Genomic DNA, 22,641 nt, shown 5'->3' with positions numbered 1-22,641 from the left:
TAACAATTTACCACAACCTAACAAGCTTAAAAATACAAATTTATGTCTTATAGTTCTGGTGGCTAGGAGTCCAACATCAAGGAGCTACCAAATTGGGTGCCTGGTGACAGCCCACCTCTGACTCAGACTGTGGTCCCTTCATTCTCCTCACATAGTGAAAGGGATAAGAAGTCCACCACAGCCTTTTGTAAGTACACTAATCCCATTCAAGAGCACTGTGTCTTCATGACCTAGACTCCCAACTGCAAATATCGTAACACTAGGGATTAAGTTTCAATATATGCATTTTTTAAAAGATTTATTTATGCATACAAGAGCTAGAGTACAGGCCAGAGGTGTACGGGGGGCGGGGGGGGGTGGTGAGAAGATTCACCAGAGAGTGAAGAGCAGAAAAAGGCAGATCTACAGAAATGCACTGCTGAGGGGAGCAGCAGTGGGCGAGTCAGGAGAGGTCTGCTGCGCCATGTGGGTTGCTCACAGGCCTGCCGGGGATCGAACTCATGCTGCAAAGGCTGTGGACAGCTTCATTGGTTGCGTCTTAACCTCTTGTGCCACCAGGGAGGCCCTCAATATATGCATTTTGAGGAAGACAAACATTCAGCTATGGCAGCCTGCAATAAAGCAACTCACTTTACATTCTAAAAATATTTGCCCAAAAAAAATAATTAAACCTAGTGAGAAACAATACTATTTACCAACTTTTCATAAGAGATTATTTTCATAAAAGCTGTACAAAGCAAATTTTCTTAATTAAAATAGTCACCAGAGACTACTACTTCAAGAGGAGAGGGCTGCAGCTAGCACATTTTTATTTTTTTTAAATAGATGGGGATATCCCAATGTTACCTCAATTTAAAAAATATATAACTGGGGCCTCCCTGGTGGCGCAAATGGTTGGGATGCAACCTATGAAGCTGTCCACAGCCTCTGCAGCAGGAGTTCGATCCCCGGCCAGCCAGGGAGCAACCCACATGGCGCAGCAGACCTCTCCTAACTTACCCGCTGCTCCCCTCAGCAGTGTATTTCAGTCGACCTGCCTGTTCTGTTCCCCACTCTGTCTCTGGTGAATCCTCTCACTCCCCACACCTCTGGCCTGTACCCCAGCACTTGTATGCATAAATAAATAAATCTTAAAAGTACATACATATAACACTAAATAAAACCTAAAAATAAAAATACTGAAACTTTAATCCATATTTTTTAATCTCTTTTTTCTTTTTCTTTTTTTTTTTTTTGGCGTAGAACTGGGGTGTAGGCCAGAGGTGCAGGGGAATGAGAGGATTCACCAGAGACAAAGTTGAGAGCAGAACAGGCAGATTTACTGAAATACACTGCTAAGGGCAGCAGCAAGTGAAAAAGGAGAGGTCTGCTGTGCCATGTGGGTTAGCAATCTGGCCAGGGATCAAACTCAGGCCATAGTGGTGATAGCACTGAGACTTAACCACTAGGCCACAAGGGAGACCCCCAACTTTTTTAAAGTGATTTTTCATATTCAAAAGGATTTAAAGGATTTAAAAGGATTTAAAATTAAAATTACAAAACCCTTCATCAATTTAAAAAAAATTATATGATAAACACTCAAATAGGTTTCTTTCTTGTCTTATTTAGCCATCTCTATTTTTTTTTAAAGATTTGTTTATTTATTTATATAAGAACTGGGGTACAGGCCAGAGGCACAGGAGGGTGACACCAGAGACAGAGCGGGGAGCGGAACAGGCAGACCAACAGAAAACACTGCTGAGGGGAGCAGCGGGCACTACAGGAGAGGTCTGCCACATCATGTGGGTATCTCCCTGGCTGGCCAGGAATTGAACCCGCGCTGCAGAGGCTGCAGACAGCATCACAGCGCTACGCTCAACCCACTGCACCACCGGGCAGGCCCCTAGCCATATCTAATTTTTGCCCTTCAGGATCATGTCATGCTTTCATATCATTAATTACCTTAAATTACAATTACCAGGTTTTTACACTAAACCTGTATTTACCAGAGCACACTCTAGAGAAAGTGTATTTTTGCTTGGTTTTTTAACCCAAGGCATCAACTTGTTTTGGATTAGAGTTGTTTTCTGGGAAGTCAACATTTTTAAATCTAGCATTAAAAAGGAAGCTCTATACTCTTAAATATCTATTATACCTCAATAAATATGTAAAATAATTTTTAATGAAGTCCTATACTTAATACCAAATTATTCCAGGGTCAGAGAACATACTACTTTTGTAAAGCTTGAAGTTTATACTTCAAAAAAGGATCAGGGGCCTCCCTGGTGGCGCAAGGGGTTGAGCACCACACTATTGGGCGGTCCACATCCTCTGCAGCACGAGTTCGATCCCCAGGAGGCCAGAGAGCAACCCACACAGTGAAGCGGACCTCTGCTGTCTCACCTGCTGCTCCCCTCAGCAGTGTATCTCAGTCAGTCTGCCTGTTCTGTTCCCCACTCTGTCTCTGGTGCATCCTCTCAGCCCCCACGTCTCCGGCCTGTACCCCAGCTCTTGTATGCATAAATAAATAAATCTTTAAAGGAAGAAAAAAATAAAAAGAAAGAAAGAAAGATCAGGAACAGAAAACATACTGCAAGCACAGTCAATAAACATCTACTACTACTTAAGTACACTTAAAAAAAAGTTTAGCTTTATAGAGAACTTTTGGTCATCATAGTCATCATTGACAGCTAGACAATCCCACTTCAATTTCTAATATGGAGAGGGGCAGTTCACAATATTTTCCCCAAGATCAACAATACTTACTCTTCAACGGTTCAACTGTGAATAAGTCTGATATATACCCCAGTATACATGAAAAAAATAGACTAAGGCAATGAAAGACTTAATTTCCTTCCCAAATTGATTTTTTCAATGGAATGATTAGTCATAAGTCTCAAAAATGCATTTTTTCCAAAGAAATGTTAGAAATGCAAAAATTATTTAATTTTTTTTAGTCTACAAATACAAAAACTAAAACAGATACCTTAAAATCATAACGATGCCATTAAATTCTAATCTCTAAAATAATTTTCATCAAGTCCAAAAACAACAAAAGATTGTCTAACTAGAAAAGATTTACTTTGGAATAACAGATTATTCCATTTGGTTTAGCTTCCTTCTGTCCTTCAACTCATATCCTCTCACTTCTAACCCACATTAAATAACTATTTAAACTGCCAAATATTTTAAGATCCATAGATAGCTGGCTCAATAAATTCATCTCATTGTATTTCTATTGTATCATAAAAATTCCAAAAGTCAATTAAAATGAAAAGTGTTAAGTACAGGATAACTGATTCCACATTTCATCTCAAGCATGCACAGCAGGGAATTAAAACAACCTCCCCCTTTCATTTATGTTTAAGAACAAGAACTGATATTTTATTATGCCTAATTAATCTATTGCTTATACTACTCTGACATACATCTCCTCTCTCCAGACTTCATTCCATTCCAAGTCTTAGTCTCTGGGTTTTATCATTTATGACAGCTTACTACTCCCAGTCTTGCTTCAAGAGTGCTCAAATTTGGGAAGCAATTCTGGAAACAGATTAAACACTTCCATTTCCTAAAATCAAACCGCAGCAAAAGTTAACATCTCATAACAGAGCCTTTACTTTTCTTTCTACAGAGTTAACGGTAATTTATCTCACAACATACAAGAGCTTTAAACTATTCACAGACATCATCTTGTTGATCTTTACATTTCTGTAAGGAAGCAGATATGTGAAAGCATCTGATAACTTGGAAGCTTCCAACCCTTTTTAGATTCCTCAGCAGTTTCTTAAAGAAATTATAATGTAATTTGATATACTACTAACATAAGCAGCCTGTAAGATACAAACTGCATCTTAGGGCCTCCCCAGTGGCGCAGTGGTTGAGCGCTGGGTTGAGAAGCTGCCTGCAGCCTCTGCAGCGCCGGTTCAATCCCCGGCTGCTCCCCGGCCACTGGAGGAGGGTCCCACAAGGCGCGCAGACCTCTCCTGCTGCCCGCTGCTCCCCTCAGCAGTGTACTTCGGTCCTTCTGCCTGCTCTGTTCCCAGCTCTGGCTCTGGTGAATTCTCTCACCCTCCCACACTTCTGACTGTACTCAGTGCTTGTATAAATAAATAAATAAATCTTAAAAAAAAAACAACAACAACAAACTGCATCTTAATAATTTAAGAAGGTAATGCAAATGTATTAGCAGAGGGCTTTCCTTTTCCTTGTAGGAGTTAATCATCCTGCCTTATACCTTGCACTAGTGCAATTCTATTATTGTTTCCATTTTAATGTAAACAGTTTTAGCAACACCAACAAAAGGTTTAAAGAACTAATTGACAATATGCTAGCATAGTCTAAAAGAAAAACTTGCAGGAAAAGTTACTAAATTACAAAGGTCTTCTTTAAAACTATTTTCAAAGATTATCATGGAGTTGGGTAATTTAAACTCAAAGTTCAGAACTATCATCCTAGATAATGCAGTAAGAAAAGAAAATATATATGATTTGGAAGGAAGAACAAAACCTGCCTTTTGTCATAAATGATATGATAATCATGCAAAAACCGTCCCCTCCAAAAAAAAAAAAAAAACTGCTGGAACTAGTAAGCAATTACAGCAAGGTTGAAGGTTGTAGAATATAAGGGTAGTGTTTTTCAAATGTATCATTTTCCTATATATTAGCAAAGAATAAGTGGAATTTGAAATTAAAAACACAATACATTTATATTAGTACCTCCTAAATTAAATACTTAAGTATAAACCTAATAAAATCTGTACAAGAGCTTTATGAGGAAAATTACAAAATGCTGATGAAAGTCATCAAAAAGAACGAAATAAATGGATATCCTTTGTTCATAGTTAATAAAAGACTCAAGAGTGGCAAGATACTGATTCTTCCAACATGATGTGTAGATTCCATGAAAGTTCAATCAAGTTCTCAGCAATTGCGTGGAAACCAATAAAATGACCCTAAAGTACAAGAAGAGACAGAAGACCCAACACAGTAATGGAGAAGGACAAAGTTGGAGCCCTAATGCCACCGGACCTCAAGACATGCTATAAAGGTCAATAGTAAAGACAATGTGGTAATGCCGAAAGAATAAGCAGAGCAACATAACAGTGCTTAGAAATATAGTGATCTGGCAACGTAGGAAAGCAAATACAATGGAACAAATACAGTCTTTTCCCTTGTGCTGCTGCCGTGTGCTTTTCCCTTGCGCTGCAACCATGCTTTTCCCTTGTGCTGCAACCATGAGAATGCTCAGGTTTCCGAAGAGGCTCACCTCCAGTGTCCTCTACAGTGGCAAAAAGGTTTGGACATCAGCAGATACAGAAACTGACCAAAGACTGACTGACCATCCAGAAACAAGTGACTAACTATTCATTCTCTGGCTGAATACCAGGACAGTCATATAGGCATAGGTAAGTAAAAAGGTACTACCAATGCTTAAATGACCAAGAAGGTAACCTGGATGAGGAGGCTGAAAAGTCGACCTGACTGCTCAGAAGATAAGACAAAACCAAGAAATAACTGCCACATGTATCACAGCCTGTCCCTCAAAGTGAAGGGAAAGAGATTCTCATGGAACACAACCACAAGCTGAAGGCACACACATCTCACAAGAAGCTCTCAGCTGACCTGGCGGATGCTCACAGGCCTAAGACCAAGGCAGCATGAAAGGGCCATGAGGAGAGGCTCCATGTCAAGGAGGAAGGGACCCATCAAGATTCCACGGAAGAGAACAAGAAATAAAGCTCTTCCCTCTCTTGTCTGTACATAAATGGCCTCAGCAATTACACTGATTAGTCATTCAATAAAATAAGATATTATCTGCCTATCTGAATTAATTAAAAACAATCTTTTCAACAAATGGTGCTAGAACTGAACACCCACATGAGATATACGTGTGTGTATATTAATCGAGACAGAAACCTTACACCCTTCACAAAATTAATTCCAAATAGATCATAGGCCTAAATGTAAAATATGAAACTGTGCAACTTCTAAAAGATAATACAAGAGAAAACATAGGTTATTTTTTATTTGGAGATGACTTTTTAGACACAGCACCAAAGACACTATTCATGAAAGAAATAGCTGGTAAATAATACTTCATTGGAATTAAAATATTCTGCTCTCAAAAGTCAACGTCAAGAGAATAAGAAGTTACAAACTGAGAGAAACTGATTACAAAAGATGTTTTTAATAAAGAATTTATGTCCAAAATATACAAAGAACTTCCTAAAACTCAACAAGCAACCCATTTTGAAATTATTTAAACAGACACCTCACCAAAGAAGACACAGAGATATCAAATATGACTATGAAAGGTCGTTCCATATAACATATAGTGAGGGAAATGCTAACTAAAACAAAGAGACCACCCCACACCTTTTATAATGGTCAAAATAAGGAACACTGACACACCAAATGCTGTCAAGGATGCAGACCAACAGGAACTCATACACCACTGATGGGAACACACAACACTACAGCTAATGTGGAAGAGTTTAGTGGTTTCTTAAGAAACTCAATTGACTCATATCACAGGATTCAGCCATTGTGTTCCTTAATATTTATCTAAAGAAGTTGAAAACTTTTATCTACACAAAAATCTGCATATGGGTGTTTATAAAAGCATATTCATAGCTGCCAAAATTTGGAAGCAATCAAGACGTATCTCAGCAATAATCTGTGGTACGATCAGATAGTGGAATGTTATTTAGTACTAAAAAGAAATGAGTTATCAATCTATAAAAAGATATGGAGGAGACTTAAATGCACATGATTAAGTAGAAGCAGCCAATCTGAAAAGACTGCATATTGTAGGATTCCAACTATGTGACATATGGAAAAGGCAAAACTAAGGGGATAACAAAAGATCATTAGTTGTCAGGGATTAGGGTAAGAGGGTGTAAAGAAGCAGAACCAAGAGGATTTTCAGGACATTGAAAATTCTAATAATGATGAATACATGTGCTCACACTTTTGTCCAACCCACAGAATGTACACCATCAAGAGTGGACCCTAATGTAAACTACAGACTTTAGTTGATAATGATAGATCAGTGTAGGTTCATCAACTATTAACAAATGTACCACTCTGATAGATGTTGGTAACAGGGTAATGGTGGAGGTGATGCATGGGGGTGGGAGTAGAAGAGAGGGTGCAGGAGACATAGAGGAAACCTCTCTATCTTCCACTCAATTTTGCTGTGAACCTAAAACTGCTCCAAAAAAAGAAAGTCTATTTAAAAACAGCAGCAAAGCTAAAAAATACTATTATCAAATCTGCCCCTGGAACCAAAATAAAATTAAATGGGGGAAATATTTTACCATTAGAATGCCCATATTATGTGTTACTACTACAAATTTTCTTAAAAAAAAATTCCAGTAACAATGAAAATTTTTTACAGAAAAATCAGAGGATTTCAAAATGTTAAAAAAAAAAAAGTCATCCCTTTTCAGTTTCAGTCTGAAAATTCCATTAGGCATCAAAAAAAAATAATAATAGTGAGTTTTCCTGAGACAGCAAATGTTGCAAAGAAAATAATTTACAAAATATCAAGATAACAACAATTAGTATAAGTCACTCATGCCCACACAAATTTTTGGCAGATATTTTCTACCATTTGTAATGTTTCCTTATTCAATGGAATGAATAATATTAAAAACTGTACTTCAAAATAAAAAAAGGCTGTCATCGTTGAAGACTAAATATTGACAAAGTAAGTTAAATCCTTTTTCTCTCATCATATTACCATCTAAAATATTCCACCCATCTCAAAATTGAATCCCTTCTTTAAAAATAATGTGGACAGATTTCAAGGACAAAGGAAAGGTTTTAATCAATATGTTAGAAACAGGGAACTTATGTTCTGTGCATTGAAGGTGGAAGTCGATTCTCTGAATTCTCATTCACTGCCGTGCAAAAATGAAGCCAGGCAGACAGGAGCACTTAAGCTTTAGTTGTTTATATTCTTCTAATAATTCACTGGGTCAATAAAAAATGAATTTCCCTTTCTAAGAATCTATAGAAAGTTAACAAATTGTATTTCTTCATGAAAACACACATAGATGAGAGATCTAGTAGGAAGCCACATACAAAGCTGTAAGTTTACACTAGAAGGTAATGTGATTAATATTTTAACATAATCATTTTGATTGATGTGATCAAGTAAGAAACAGTGTCTTCTCTGAGCTTTACATGCATAGTATAAAGTTGTATACATTTTATGAAATACCATCATTAATCAAGATATCTGTTAATGCTGCCCTTCTGAAATTCTATTAGATCTTTGGCATATTCTTCTGAACAAACGTTTATTTGATAAATGTTAGCTCATCACCTACTTCTTGCTGTAACTCCCTAGTGGTAACAAATGCTTGTCATCTGAGAGTAGATATGAGTTTTTTATAATCACCCCCAGGTCACTTGGGATATCTTGGGTGATTAGGTTAAATAATAGAACTATTATGTAAATAATATAACTATTATGTAACTATTAAAAAATGAAATGTTAGAACTTTAAATACATGTTGCTAAAGGAAAAAGGCCAGTCTAAAAAGGCTGCACACTTTAGGATTCCAACTGTATGAAATTTTGAGAAAGCAAAGCTAAAGGCCTCCCTGGTGGTGCAAGGGTTTAAGCACCCTACTATGAAGCAATCCACAGCCTCTGCAGCACAAGTTCGATCCCTGGCCATCCTGGGAGAAACCACATGGCGAAGCAGACCTTTCCTGTCTCGCCCTCTGCTCCCCTCAGCAGTGTACTTCAATCAGTCTGCCTGTTCTGTTCCCCACTCTGTCTCTGGTGGATCCTCTCACTCCCCGCATCTCTGGCCTGTACCCCAGTTCTTGTACACATAAATAAAATCTTTAAAAAAAATAGCAAAGCTACAGAGAGTAAATAATATTGGTGGTTGCCAGGGTAATGGGGAGGAGGTACACATAGGGCACTTTCAGAGCAGTATAACTATTCCTTATACTATAATGATAGGTGCGTGATGATTCAACAAAAACAAAAACCCTATATAAATAACACAAAGAGTGAACCCTAATGTAAACTATGGACTTAACTGGTTCATCAATTTTGACAAAGTAACAAATACATTAACTATAAGATGTTTATAATAGGAGACCACTGTAGGAAGTGGGGGAATAGATGGGAATTCTCTAGTTTCTGCTCAGTTTCTTTATAAACCTAATTATTATGAACTAATGTGAGTTCAGATGATCCTCACAGCAGAGCTATGAAGGTAAAACTGGATAAAACTACCAACTGTAATATCTGTAACTCTCTCTACTATGTGTTTGAAAGATGAGCTGTTATAGTATGTACTTTGTTTTTCAATTAACCACCTTTTGCTTATAAGATATAATTCTGCTGAAAGCTCTAGGAGAAACTGACCAGTCAACAGTAGCAAATACTAGTATATAGTTTAAACAACCAGCAGATTAAAAGAGTTCAGAATTAAGTAAGATTAAAGGATTTCTGTAACACAGTTTGGGAAACTGACAAAATATAATTATGTCAATCTTTTCAAACTATTATAGACCATCTACAGAAACTTTCCATACATTGTATCATGAAAATCTCAAAAAGGAGTCTGTGAGGAACACCTCATCCTAAATCTACCATCTATTGGATAACTACTATTAACCAATCTGTGGATCTCTTTCCAAACCTGAGACTATATCTGACTTACTCTTCTCTCACATGGAACTTCTACCTCAGAATAAACAGGAAATACTTTAATACCTGAAAGCAAACTTTTATATAAAGTCCCTTTGCTCAGGCCAGTGTTAAAAGACACTGATTCCATTGCAAAGCTGAGAAAACAGGGAGAAAAAAAATGTATGCATGAATGTAAGGATGTATGTATGTGAGGCTTAGAATAGTGCCAGGCCCAGTAAGTGCACTTGTTATCTGTTTACTAACATGGCTTGTTTATACTGAAAGACAAATAGTCTTTTCCAGCCATAATAAAAATAATAAAATATTCTAAATGTCAGCTAGTTTATACTATGATTTCTGGTTTTATTCTGTCTTTGAAATTATCTTGTGACTCAGATAATAATAAGCTCCCCTACGCACTCCAAGTGCGGACACTGTCAACCAAAACATAAAAATGAGAATGTACTAATGAAATGTATTATGGCATGACATGTCTCTGCAACAGTATGTAAAACCTCCCAACTCATCTCCTTATCTCTGTTCTCTCCACTAATCTATTCAATGCAATACTGCCTAACCTCAGAGCTTGTGAGAATACTGCTCTCACAAATACCAATATATGCTGGCGACGTCTCCTATTTACAAACATATCAAGTCTAAAATTTTCTATCTAGTTTTTCTGTTCCCCAATTTCACAATTTTGTCCCCCAATTTCACTTACTATTATTATTTCTTACTATAAACCTTCTATTTCCAATCAGATTGCTAACTCTCACCTTTGTACCACTGCCTACTCTGTTCTCTAAGTCTGATATAAAACTCTATTTTTTCAAATAATAAATTTTATTTTTATATTCCCCATACAATTGCAACCCCCCCATTCATTTCTTATCAGTCCTTCAAGGTCAGCTTGAATCTTACACTCCCCTCCATATAATTGCATCTCATTTTTCAGTATTAACAGTATGGCATAATGCTTAACATTATACAGTTTTTAATGTTTCAAAATATTATATTATTCCTCCAAATTATCTTTAAAATTATGCAAGAACCCATGAATTAAGAGTTTATTTAGGGTCTCCCCTGGTGGCGCAGCAGTTGAGCGCTGGGCTGCAAAGCTGCCCACAGCCTCTGCAGGGCCGGTTTGATCCCCGGCCGCCGGCGAGGGTCCCACATGGCACGACAGACCTCTTCTGCCAGGCCCGCTACTCCCCTCAGCAGTGTACTTTGTCAGTCTGCCTGTTCTGTTCCCCGCTCTGGCGCTGGTGAATTCTCTCGCCCTCCCGCACTTCTGACTGTACCCAGTGCTTGTATGAATAAATTTTTTTTAAAAAGAGTTTATTTAAATCCTGGCAATGCTGTAACATTATAGACTAAACATTCAAATGGACATTCCACTGTCCAAAAAGCCTAGCTTTAAAGTTTAACATTTAATATGTACTAATAAAGTAGTAAATGTATGGCAGCTATACCAAAACATTCAAATAATGGAATATTTTTATAGCCATTAAATTCAGAAAATTGATAAAAGGTCATAATGGTATGTGCAGAATGATTAAATTTCTGGATAAATATATTTTATATGTATAGCTAAAAAATTATATACCAAAACATTAAGTAATAGTTTTCATTGGGTAGTGGGAATTATGGTTATCAAACAAAAAAAAAATAACATCTCTTTCAAAAGTTTAAAAGGAAATAGTTTTCATGATGTCAACTCTAAGTTATAAAAATAAAACATAAAATGTTATAAAAATGTATAAGATGCATAAAGGTAAAAATACAAGATGTCAAATTGATAACCATAACGTATACAGAGGATTGTACAAAACTATTTCTGTTTTTAAAAATATTCTACAATAAGAAAGCATCATCTTTATAGCATCAAAAATATGCATTACTCCTAAAATAAGGTTTTGAAAAGCACTTGGTTTCCTTTAAATAAATGGCAGAAGGGAGGGAGGGTAGGAATATTTGAGATGCTGAACAAATAACATGTGGGAAGTGATTCAAAGGCAGTGCCCATCTTTATAAAGCACGTATATTCCAAGCCTCTGTATCCCAACAGGAACTGAAAGAAACAAAAAATGTAATAAACATCTGCCTTTATTTCAAAGAAAGGGCAAAGTTCAAATCCAGTAACAATATTAAGCTATAGACTCTTCCATGGCTACATGCAGAACAGAATCTGGCAAGTTACTATCACTAGAACCTCCATCCTACCCTGACCAAAAAGTCATTCCCAAATCTATCTTCAGTACAGATTTTTGTATACCCACTTGGTACAACTTCGTGTAGAGCTAGCTCCTCATTTCTTTTTAACCCATATATATACAACCCATTATATGTATACTATGCTTTTACATTTTTGCATTGTTTACTATTCTTGAATAGATACCTAGCACTGAATTAAAAAAAAAAAAACCTCTTAATGACTACAAATTACGCAAGCAAACTTTCATTCCAAGTTTTCAGTTATTGTATAAACAGGTGTACAGAGGAAGGAAGTGACCAGTCAACAATACTAACAAAGAATAGTAGAATAAAGTCTGCATTCATTAGGAAGATATTCATATTCATCACAATATTCTTCATTCTATATTCCATTATCATTTCACTTTAGCTGTTCTTTCTTCTACATTTCCTCCCTACCATGAATTCTACACATCAAAATTTCCACAGTTAGAACATATTCCTCCTTTTTTCCAACAATGATAACCAACTGTGGGCACTGGCACACAAGCAGATTTGGAGTCAAAGCCAAGTTTTACCAGTATGGCCTTTGGGCAAGTCACAAATTCTTTGAGGCTCAACTTCCTCATCTTGTAAAATGAGGACTATAAACAAATCTACCTTGTGATTTAATGTGAAGATTAGAAATAAATGCCTGCAAAGTTCCTAGCAAAGTGCTTAGCATTCACTTGACATACAATATAATGCTATTATTTCCTGGCTCTGTGCCTTTGCACAAGCTATTCACTCTGCCTAAAATGTTATTCTGTCTCCCTTTCTACTTGTGAAATTCTTGTCAAACTCAGGGTTCAAAACCACTTCAACTTGTATAAAGCCCTCCCTGACACCCTTACGTAATTAATGGCTCCCTTTTCTGAGCCAGTTCAGTACTTTGTTCTTTTCCCCATCAGTTCTTATTATACCAGATTGTAATCATTTAACTGCTATGAGCTGAATTTTGTCTCTCCCCAGAATTCCTATGTTGAGATCCTAACCCCCAAGGTTACGGTAATCAGAAGGTAGGCCTTTGGGAAGTGATCAGGTCATGAGGGCTATGTGCCTGTGAATATCATTAGTGCCCCAATAAAATATACCTTAGTGAGCGCTTCATTTCTGCCATCATGTGATGCAGAGTGACCTCAGAAACTGGAGGCCATCAGGCACCTTATCTGTTGCTACTTTGGTTTTTGACTTCCCAGCCTCCAAAACTTCTACTATTTATAAGCCACCTAGTTTATGGTATTCTGTCATGGCGACTTTAACTAAGACATTATCTTTTTCCCTACAAGAAGATTAAAAGTTCCTTAAAGCTAATGAGTATTTCAATCTTTGTATTATCTAGCACTGAACCTGGGGTATACATAGCAAGCATTCAACTGTTTCTGAGTTAAAAAATCTAACAAAAATGCTGTAGCATCCAAGAGAGATGAAACAAAGGCAACTGCTCCAAGGATACCAAATAAGATGAAAATAGAAAGAAGTTGTTACATATGGTGATTAGAAGATCACAGCAAAACTGGAGAGCTCAATTTCAGTAAAATAGTAGGCTCTGAGCAGTGAAGTGGGAGTTAGCAAGTGAAAACAATGCTTTTAAAATTGAGCAATTAAGGAAAGAAAAGTAAATTAAAGGTGAAATGGAATTAAGGGAGCATTTCTTTGTAGCATGATGAATCAAAAAGAGGCTAAGAAAGAAGGAATGAAGATTCCAGATACGGTAAAGCTAGCTATGGAGAAAAGAAAAAACAAAACTGTTAAACACTAAGTTACATGTAAGAGATTAAGGCTGAAATACAACTTAAGTTTTAAGATAAAAGTAACCTTCTATCTTAAAAAAAAGTTAACTTGTTTTTATAATGGATCAGATGAACTCCAACGACCATTCCATCTCACAACATCCACTCATGTAATTTTCGAATACCAATGAAATACCCCTCGAATACACTCCTTTCCTTTCCTTTCAACACGGTATTAGTATACAGTAATCATATAAATGAGCATTCTCACTTCTAGTCACTGTCTACTTTCTAGCCCTTTCTCCATCTCATTACTGAATTGGTCTTCCAAGTCACTGTACATATTTTGAGTGGATGTGTGTGTGTATATATATATATGTGTGTGTATATATATGTGTGTGTGTGTGTGTGTGTATATATATATATATATATATATATGCATGGGCATATACACATACACTATAACATCTCTTTATAAAATTGGGCTTTTTCCAGTGCAAATTGTATGTTGGGAAATAAGCTGAGCATAATACAAGTTTCAGATTTGCTTATGTGAAATTGCAAAAAATACTAGATAAACAGAGAACACAAAAGACACAAATACACAAAAAGCACATACTTCAAACTTCTGTGGGATACTTCTGTTCACTAAATGTGCTATGAGACACCTGGTGCTACACTTTTATTTCAATTTCATATAACCATTCTTCCACCACTTCACAACTCTCAAGGTGCAACCCATTTCACATCACCACTAGAAGCAGACTTGGAGACTTCTTTCTGGTCAAGTGTCTTGTTTAATATAAATATTTACACGTTTCTTAATCATGTAACATGTAAAACTGTGATCATCTTTATTAGGCTTTTATTTTTTTATGTCACAAGTTTTTAAGAGTAATGTCCCTAAACTCCATTTCTGCATGTTATGCTCTGTGGTTTATTACTGTGTGATCCTTCCTAGATATGAGTTTTTGGAATTTGTATATTGAGTTATAGCTTACACACACTTATCATTACTGTAGCTCTGATCACTATTTTTTTTTTTACATAAATCAAAGGTTACACAGAAGGTAAAAACAAACCCTAAAAGCCCTACTCTGGACATCCTTCACGGTTATCTGAAAGCCTTAGTAGTTATAAGATTCTTTGAAGGGCCCAAACAAGAAATAAACAGCTATCTTAAGACAACTTATCTATCTGCCTTTCAGAAATCTACATAATAGGGCAGAGAACCAGTAGGGTCATTTCCCAATGAAGTAATGCTTAAGCATTTTAATCTCAAATAACACAAATATACCCATCCCTAAAGACAGAAATTATAATGGTGATTGCCAGGGTGGTGGAGGGAAGGATGGAAGTTATTGTTGAATAGGTATAAAGTTGCAGTTTTACAAGAAGAAATGGAGAGTTATGGAGATGGATCGTAGTTACAGCTGCACAACAAATATATTTAATATATTTATATGTAAAGCTCTAGAACAGTGCCTGACAATAAGTACACCATAAATGTTATCTACTTTAATTATATACTTATTTTTATGGAAAGAGGAATCTCAGTTTAGACATCTCATAACAAAAGCTAGTAATATTAAAATTTCAACTTCATCAATGAGCCCAAACACAGAAGAAGTTAAACTTAGTATCTTATTAAGTTGCCTCAGTGTTTATACCATATTATCTTATGCATGAGTCCAATTTTCCATCTGAGTCACTATTAGTTCCTCTTCTGACTCATCACATAGAAAGGTAGACAGTCTGGAATATAATGGGCATACCAAAAAGCATTTCCTAATCTACCTGGATTTATAAGGTTTACTAAGTGAAACTTGTCCTTGTTCAATAAATATGCTGAATAATTAAGACTTAAATGGTGTCACTTGAAAGCTAAATGTTCCTTCAAACTATGGAGTAGGTATTATAACCCCTTTTTACAGAAAAACAACATATCGCATAAATCAAATCAAAAATCCAGATTTCTTCTGATAGTCAAAATTATTTGTATTTTGCTGACAGGAGCAGTGATCAAAATTTTGCCAAGCAAGTTACATACTTAAGGGTCGGTACCAATTTTTGAATCCAAAAATTCTAATTTAACATCTATTGAATTTTATACTTTCACTGTTTCCCCATGCAGATATTTAAGTAATTTAAGATAATCTCTAATAAAAACCTATAGAAAAATCCAGGGAAATAAAGTTAAATGATGAAGGTAGGCTAATTATTAATAGTACCCCATCCCCTAACACACATACGTCCCAAACACAAAAATGTTTAAATACTGCTTTATCACTCAATCATTTCTCAATATGGTCTAGAGTCATTTTAACTTTCTAATTCTGCATTTTCTCCTCTGGAAATGGGGATTAAAAAAGTAATAACTGTAACTACCATATGGGACTGCTGTTGAATATTAATTAAAATAGCACATAAAGCACTTTCGTCAAACACTACAAAGATATTAAGTTTCAACATATTAAATTTTATATTTTTAAGGGATTTATTTATGTATACAAGAGCTGGGGTACAGGCCAGAGATGTGGGGGGGTGGGGCTGAGAGGATCCACCAGAGAGAGCAGGGAACAGAACAGACAGACTGACTGAAATACACTGCTGAGGGGAGCAGCAGACGAGACAGTCGAGGTCTGCCTCACCATGTGGGTTTCTCCGTGGACGTCCAGGGATCAAATTCGTGCTGCAGAAGCTGCGGATTGCTTCATAGTGTGGTGCTTAACCACTTGTGCCACCAGAGAGGCCCTAAATTTCATATTTAAATGAAAACTTCAGTGTCATTTGATTTGTACCTACTGGAATATTGTATTTCTATGGTAATCATCTTTACTAATCTATTCAAATGGACTCAAAGGCTACTACTTCACTAGCATTCTGAAAACAAGCACCTAGCTATGTAGGAAGCTTTCTCAACTATCCCCGCCTCCTTGAGGTGGGCACCATGTATTCAATGGGCTGCATTTAACCTTGCTTTTCAAATTTCCTTGTATTACTTGAAGGAGCACCTTGTTGGCAAGACCTATGTCTACTAATTTCTGTATCCCCAACTGCAGCCCAACAGTTCTTAATCCTGACTCACATAGGACTCACATGAGGAGCTTATCAAAATATTAAATCATAAGGGAGTCAGGGACAGAGGGAAAGTAATCAGCTTGGGGGAGCACTTTTTAAAGATCCTCATACCATATAAATGTGCTACCGCAGTTAAGAACTTACTGCACGCCGATATTTCGCGTATGTATAAAAATATGGGCAAACACATGTGTAAATATATAGGTTCATAAACACGTCTCAGCTCAAAACCCTCATCTGGAATAGCTTCTCTAAGCACAACATCTCTTCTCTTTAAACACATAGTATTTCTAATAAACAATTAGTTAAATTCTGAGTTATGACAGTTTTTTAAGATGTTAACTCAGTTTTTAAGGTTTTTATCCCCCTTCTGATCCTTCTTCCTACATCAGTCTTTACTCCTTGAGACTATACACTGCATTGTTCGTCTTACTTCCTCCACAGTGCTCTTGATGTTATGAACAAGGATAATAAGCATCTGACTGATCTAATAAAGTACCCCAAAATTACTGGCAAGAAACGTAACACATCCAAATTTTCCAATTTTGGTTATTACTTCCCCCCAAAAAAAACAGAAAATATAAAAATTTAGAATGATTTTTCATCTCTAAGTATGTGCAAACAACTAAAGTTTATGTCACCAAAGAGCATCTGTGTATTTGTACTTTTTATTACAGTCATCACGAGCCCATCCACCAGTTGCAATTTTTGACCTGCTTCCTTGCCAACACCACTTGCTTTTGATGTCTTTAGTTGCTATCAGGTACTTTTTTTATAACAATTTTACAATACTGTGTAATTAGTAAAATAAGATAATGTCTGAAAATAAGAGAGTCTCACACATTACATATAATACAATTGGAATACTGACAGATTATTTTCTGCTTTCACAATATTTTCATATCTAAGTTTTGTAAAAATTATGACTTTTTAAGAGTGCTAAATTGTATTACACAAATTTCACAACTAACATTCTCAATACTGAAATAAGACAAAATGAGATACAATTCTAAAAAAACAGCAAAAAGATCACTTTTTAAGTTTTCTGTCATGTATTTTACTACTATTAAAATCACCTGAAAAACTTAGGTTATATTTTAAAAGCTGAATATATAGGAGAGCAGGCTCTCGAAAGTATGCCAGACTAATTAGATACTGTGGTAAAACACTTGGGTTCTACAGCATAAAACAGTCATAGTTACTAAAAGAAAGCTGTCCTCAGTTCCCTACTCAATAAAAAGGTTCAAATTCCACAGACAAAAAATGGTACCCTGGGTTGTTTGTTTTTAAGGAAGATTAAATTTAGGAGTTGCCAACACCCAAGTGAAAAACATTCCTGAGTATTAGACTCAATTGTAGTGGGGAGTCATCTACATTCTCAGCACTGTTTCCTTACCCAAAGCAGGAGTATTAACAAAGGATGTTTCTTAGGATCTCACAAGCTACACCATACTTACTTCACCCAGTAAACATTACCCTTGTTAAAAAGCAAAACACTGTACTTGAGAAGTAACAATTTCTAGCAGAAACAGACAGACAATAATGAAGTTCAACATCTGCCAAGGAGTTTCCCAAAATAAGACCCCTGTCAAATGAACAATGAGTAAAAGTTTGAAAATAACAAATTATTTTATTTGGACCATTAGTTACTTTTAAAAATAAATTGAGGAATGCAGTTTTTCCAAAGTCTTGTCTGTAGTTTCCCCTTAATCTTCATATTTTAACTTAAAAAAAAAAAACCCTAGAAATTTGATTACTGCCCTTATGAATTCCTTTTAAAGCAATTTAATGAATAACAGATCTTTTGTGCAAGTAGCAAACCACAGAGGACAGTTTTGCTGGCTGATAAAAATCTCTCTGAAATACTCAGAAAAAAATACCAAAGACAAACTCTGATTTTTCAGGTATGGAAATCACACTGACTTCAACTTTGAGGTATGTTTGGTATACACCCTAACTCACTGCAATGCTTTTACTTAGCCCACAACTGAAGTTAATAAATTTTTATTAATTACTTACTAAGTACCAAACTTGAGTAAATTAGAAGGCCAGAAGTTAAAAAAATAAATAAATAAAAAGTAAAAGCTAAAAAGTCAGCGATTAAAGATGCAACTACTTTGGGTGAAACAAGGTTGTTGAATCACTTCCCAAAGCTGGTAAGCTACTATTACAGTAACCAAAACTTGTTTAGGATTGTTTGTTTAGTTGAGGGTGAAGAGAGGTGGGGTTATATATCAACTAAAAATTTTTCTCCGGTCACTCTGATGGGAAGATGCTGCTGCCTGCAGAAATGTTTTGAGACTGTTCAAAATTACCAAAAAAGAAAGAAACCCAACCTACCACAAATGTTTTCCAGAATATTCAAGAGCCAAATCTCAGCAAAAAAGACTTGTGGGCTGCTACAGCATTCTTATTGTCCTTAGTATCACTCAGTGAGAGAGTGAGAGAGAGACAGACAGAGAGAGAGTGAGTGAGTGAGTGTGTATGTGTGTGTGTGTGTGTGTGTTGGGGGTGCTCTATTTCAAAAAGTTGGGTTATATACAGATGAAAATGTGAAACATATACATATAGGGCATATACTCTTTTGGATATACTCAGGTTCACTGGAAGATAAAGCTGTCTTGGGGACTGCCAAGGACACGTTTTCTTTACAGGTGTTATTAAACACTGTTAAGAGAGGAGATAAACAATCTGATAACTTGAGATGCACACGTGGGAAAGTAAACAGAAGGCGTCGTTATCGCCATTAATCAATTTCTCTAACTGATCAAGCACAAACAAGGCCAGGTGGGCAAGATGTCTTTCCACCACGGCAAAAAAGGATCCTGGGCCTGAGACTTCAGCCAGGAAGCCTGAAAAGCACGTGTCCTCCTTTGGATTTGGGGAACTTCCCAGAAGCATTTGTTCCGAGGAAAACGCATCACCCTCCGCCTGCCTAACTCCATGAAGAGTAGTACGAGCTGGAAACCGGGGTATGGGGCGGGGGAGTCCCTGGACCCCGGAGATCCTGGGAGCTCCCAGGAAAAGAGACACTGGGCTGGGGTCAGCCCAGCCAGGTGGGCCCCGCCCGGCTCACCTCGGCCGCGGGGATGTTGACCACGCCGGTGGAGCGCCTCTTCTCCCGCAGCTTCCTCTTCTCGATCTGCCCCTTCCCCTTCCTGGCGCTGGGGCCTGAGCTCTTGCCCTTCTCCGGGGCGCCGTCCGGCTCCTCCTCGTCACCCCGGGCCGGCTGTGTCCCCGACGAGGAGGACGAGGAGGCAGCGCCCGCGCCGGCGGCGGGTTCGTCCTCCGTCCGCCGCGGGCCGGGGGCGCCCCGGGTCGGCGCCGCGGAGCCCCCGACGCAGTTCACGCCCCCGGGGCCGGGGGCGGCAGGTGCGGCCGCGCCGGGGAGGTTGTTGTTAAGCTCGCCCGGGGCGCCCGAGGTGGGCAGCGCCCCCGCCGGGGGCTTCCCGGCCGCGTCGCCGCTGCCCCCGCCGGGAGCGAGCGGCCCCGGGGGGTTCTGCTTGGCGCGCATCTTCTCCCGCTTGGCCTTCCACTCCTCCAGGAAGTCTGTGGTGGTGCTGCCGCCGCCGGCCCGGTAGCCACCGGTCGCCATATTCCCAGCGGGGCTGGCCGGCCCTCACCTCAGGCCGCCCGCCCGGGCGCCGGCCGCCTCTTCCCGCCCGCCGCCGGGAGGGCGCGTGGGAACGACCCCCCAGGGGCGCGCCGGACTGCGGGGAAACACAAAAGGGGGCGGGAAGGGGAAAACGTCAGGTCGCCGCGCTGCCCTGGGGCTCGCCCCGCCGCTGCCCCTCGGAAGCCCCCGCTCCCCTCGCGAGGCGCGTCCGCCCGTCCCCGCCGGCGAGCGGCCGCCGAGTCCCACCCCGCGGGGTTGCTCGACGCACCTACACGGCGGGCCCGGGCCGCCCCTCGGGGGAGGAGAGACGGACAGTCCCACCCCCGACCCGCTCGCCCCGGCCCCGGCGGGGTCCGCGCCCGCGGCGCTCGCGGGACCCCGGCCGGACCCCGCCACCTGTCGGCCCGTCGCATCTCCCCCCGCCCCCCGCGCCCCGGCCACCTCCGGCCCGGGGGTCCCCGCCACCCACCCCGGGGGTCCGAGCGAGCGCGGCGCGGAGCCCCCAGAGGGTCCGCGGAAGAGGCGAACGCGGACGGACGCCCGCCGTCCCGGGAGCCGCGAGGGGCGGGAGCGCGCGGGGGCGCGGGGGCGCGGGCGGCCCCTTACCTGGGACGAGCCGGGGAGGACGCGAGCGCGCGGCCAGGTGAGCCCGAGCGGCCGCGCAGAACCAACCGCTGCACGCTCGCGGGCCGGGCCGGGGCTCTCCCGGGCCAGGAGGGAAGGAAAGAGGGAGGGAGCGAGCGAGGGGCGGGAGGGCAGCCGAGCGGCGCCGAAGCGCGGGCGGAAAGGGCCGAGACGGCGCTCGAGGGGCGCGGCGCGCGGGGTGGGGGGGTCGTGCCCGCCGACGCCCCGCCCCCGGCGCTCAGGTGCGCGGCGCCGCGTCCAGCCCGTCGCTGCGGCCCGCCCCGCGCCCGCCCGTCCGACTGCGCATTCCTGGGCGCTCAGCCTCCGGCGTCGGGTCGGAGTCGCGGCGCCTCCGCCTCCCGGGCGAGATCGGCCCCCGGCGCCCCTCACCCCGCTCGCCGCTGCGCCTCGCCCCGCGCCCCCCGCTCTTCCTTTTCAGTGCGGGAACAATTCCTCGGGAGAAAGTCTTCAGGGCTGCCACAGTGGGGAAAAGTACAATCAGCTTGGGATGATTCAGGGCCTGCGCAGCCAGGAGGAGAGAACACTTGCGAGTCCCTCTCTCCTCATCGCCGCCCCTTGGCATCTGGGGGCCGGGCAGGAGAACGGAAAGATTTGCACCCTACACCCACCCTCCAGGAAAAGTCTGTGATCTCCTGGTGAAAGGTTGGACGGAGAGGAGGGGCTTAAGTTGTCGGCGAATTATCAAAGTTTTACTAAGATTTTAGGCTTTCAGGGAAGAAAATTAAACTCTCACTTCGATCATGTATTGGCGGCTCCAGTATTCCAGTATTTGGAATTTGCCTCTTAGTCAAATCTCTCCTTCACTTTATAGATAGCAAAGTTAGCAGCAAAGCTTCCTACCAAAGTGCTACAGGTACATTGGGGCAGATTTGATTGGAACTGAGGCGATGAGAGCTGTTTTTCCATCCTTAACATGCTAGAGGGTCTTTTTTTTTTTTTTCAATGTTAATATTTTCAAGATTTAATATAGAAAAAATATCAGGTCACAGAAATAATTTACAGGTGGTATAAAAATATACAAAGTAATATTAAATATTTATTGGCCTTTTTTGCTGTATATTAAGACTTTTTTAGAGCGGTTTTTATATTCTTAACAAAATTGAGAGGAAAATACAGAGATTTCTTATATACCCCCTGTTGTCACACACACATGTTCTCCCTTTTATCAACAACATACACTACAGTGGTACATTTGTTCCAGTTCATCATAGGTAGGTGCTAGAGAGTCCTAAAGGTTCCCCTCAGATGCAAGAGACCGAAAATTTCTGGATCAGGGAGAGGAGGGCTGCCATTGAAAGGCATCTGAGAGGACACACCTCACTGTATCTAAGGAACACCAGGGCACCTCATTCTACGATGTCGGGAGCACCATTTTGTAAAAAAGTGGGCGATTCTGAGTCACCCAATATAAGTCATCTTACCTAACATAAATCTTTCTTCCTACTTAGTATTCCTGTTTTGCCCAGGTGGCACATCGTGGGTGGACAGTCAGCCTTTGCCCGCGACAGGAATGAGAACAGGAGAAAGTGATTCACATGCTATTTATTTCTCAGGAAAAGTCACACAATTGCTTGTCTTGGTCTGGTGTTGGAGGTAAACAATTGGATAATCAGGAAGGCAGGGAGGGATAGAAAAGTAAAGGCCTTACTTAGAAATCAGTTTAAAAACCTGAGCCTACGTGGCACTAACCTGG

The 22,641-nt window shown here is 39.9% G+C and overlaps 1 protein-coding gene across 1 annotated transcript in view; it reads right to left on the bottom strand.

Annotated features, from left to right (window-relative positions):
* The window catches only part of PAWR (pro-apoptotic WT1 regulator), a gene marked incomplete at its 3' end in the record, with an annotated part of 79,411 nt that extends 58,902 nt beyond the window's left edge, over nucleotides 1-20,509 (bottom strand). The window contains exon 1 of the mRNA XM_084255101.1: nucleotides 19,764-20,509. Within this exon, the coding sequence (XP_084111227.1) occupies nucleotides 19,764-20,282 (519 nt within the window). The 5' untranslated portion in view covers nucleotides 20,283-20,509. The remainder of the gene's footprint in view (nucleotides 1-19,763) is intronic.
* Between the last annotated feature and the right edge of the window lie 2,132 nt (nucleotides 20,510-22,641).

Source organism: Talpa europaea (genome assembly GCF_964194135.1).
Source record: "Talpa europaea genome assembly, chromosome: 15".
In the NCBI taxonomy this organism is placed as follows: domain Eukaryota; kingdom Metazoa; phylum Chordata; class Mammalia; order Eulipotyphla; family Talpidae; genus Talpa; species Talpa europaea.
Note: the sequence above shows the minus strand (reverse complement) of the source record. Positions and strands in the feature narration are given on the sequence as shown.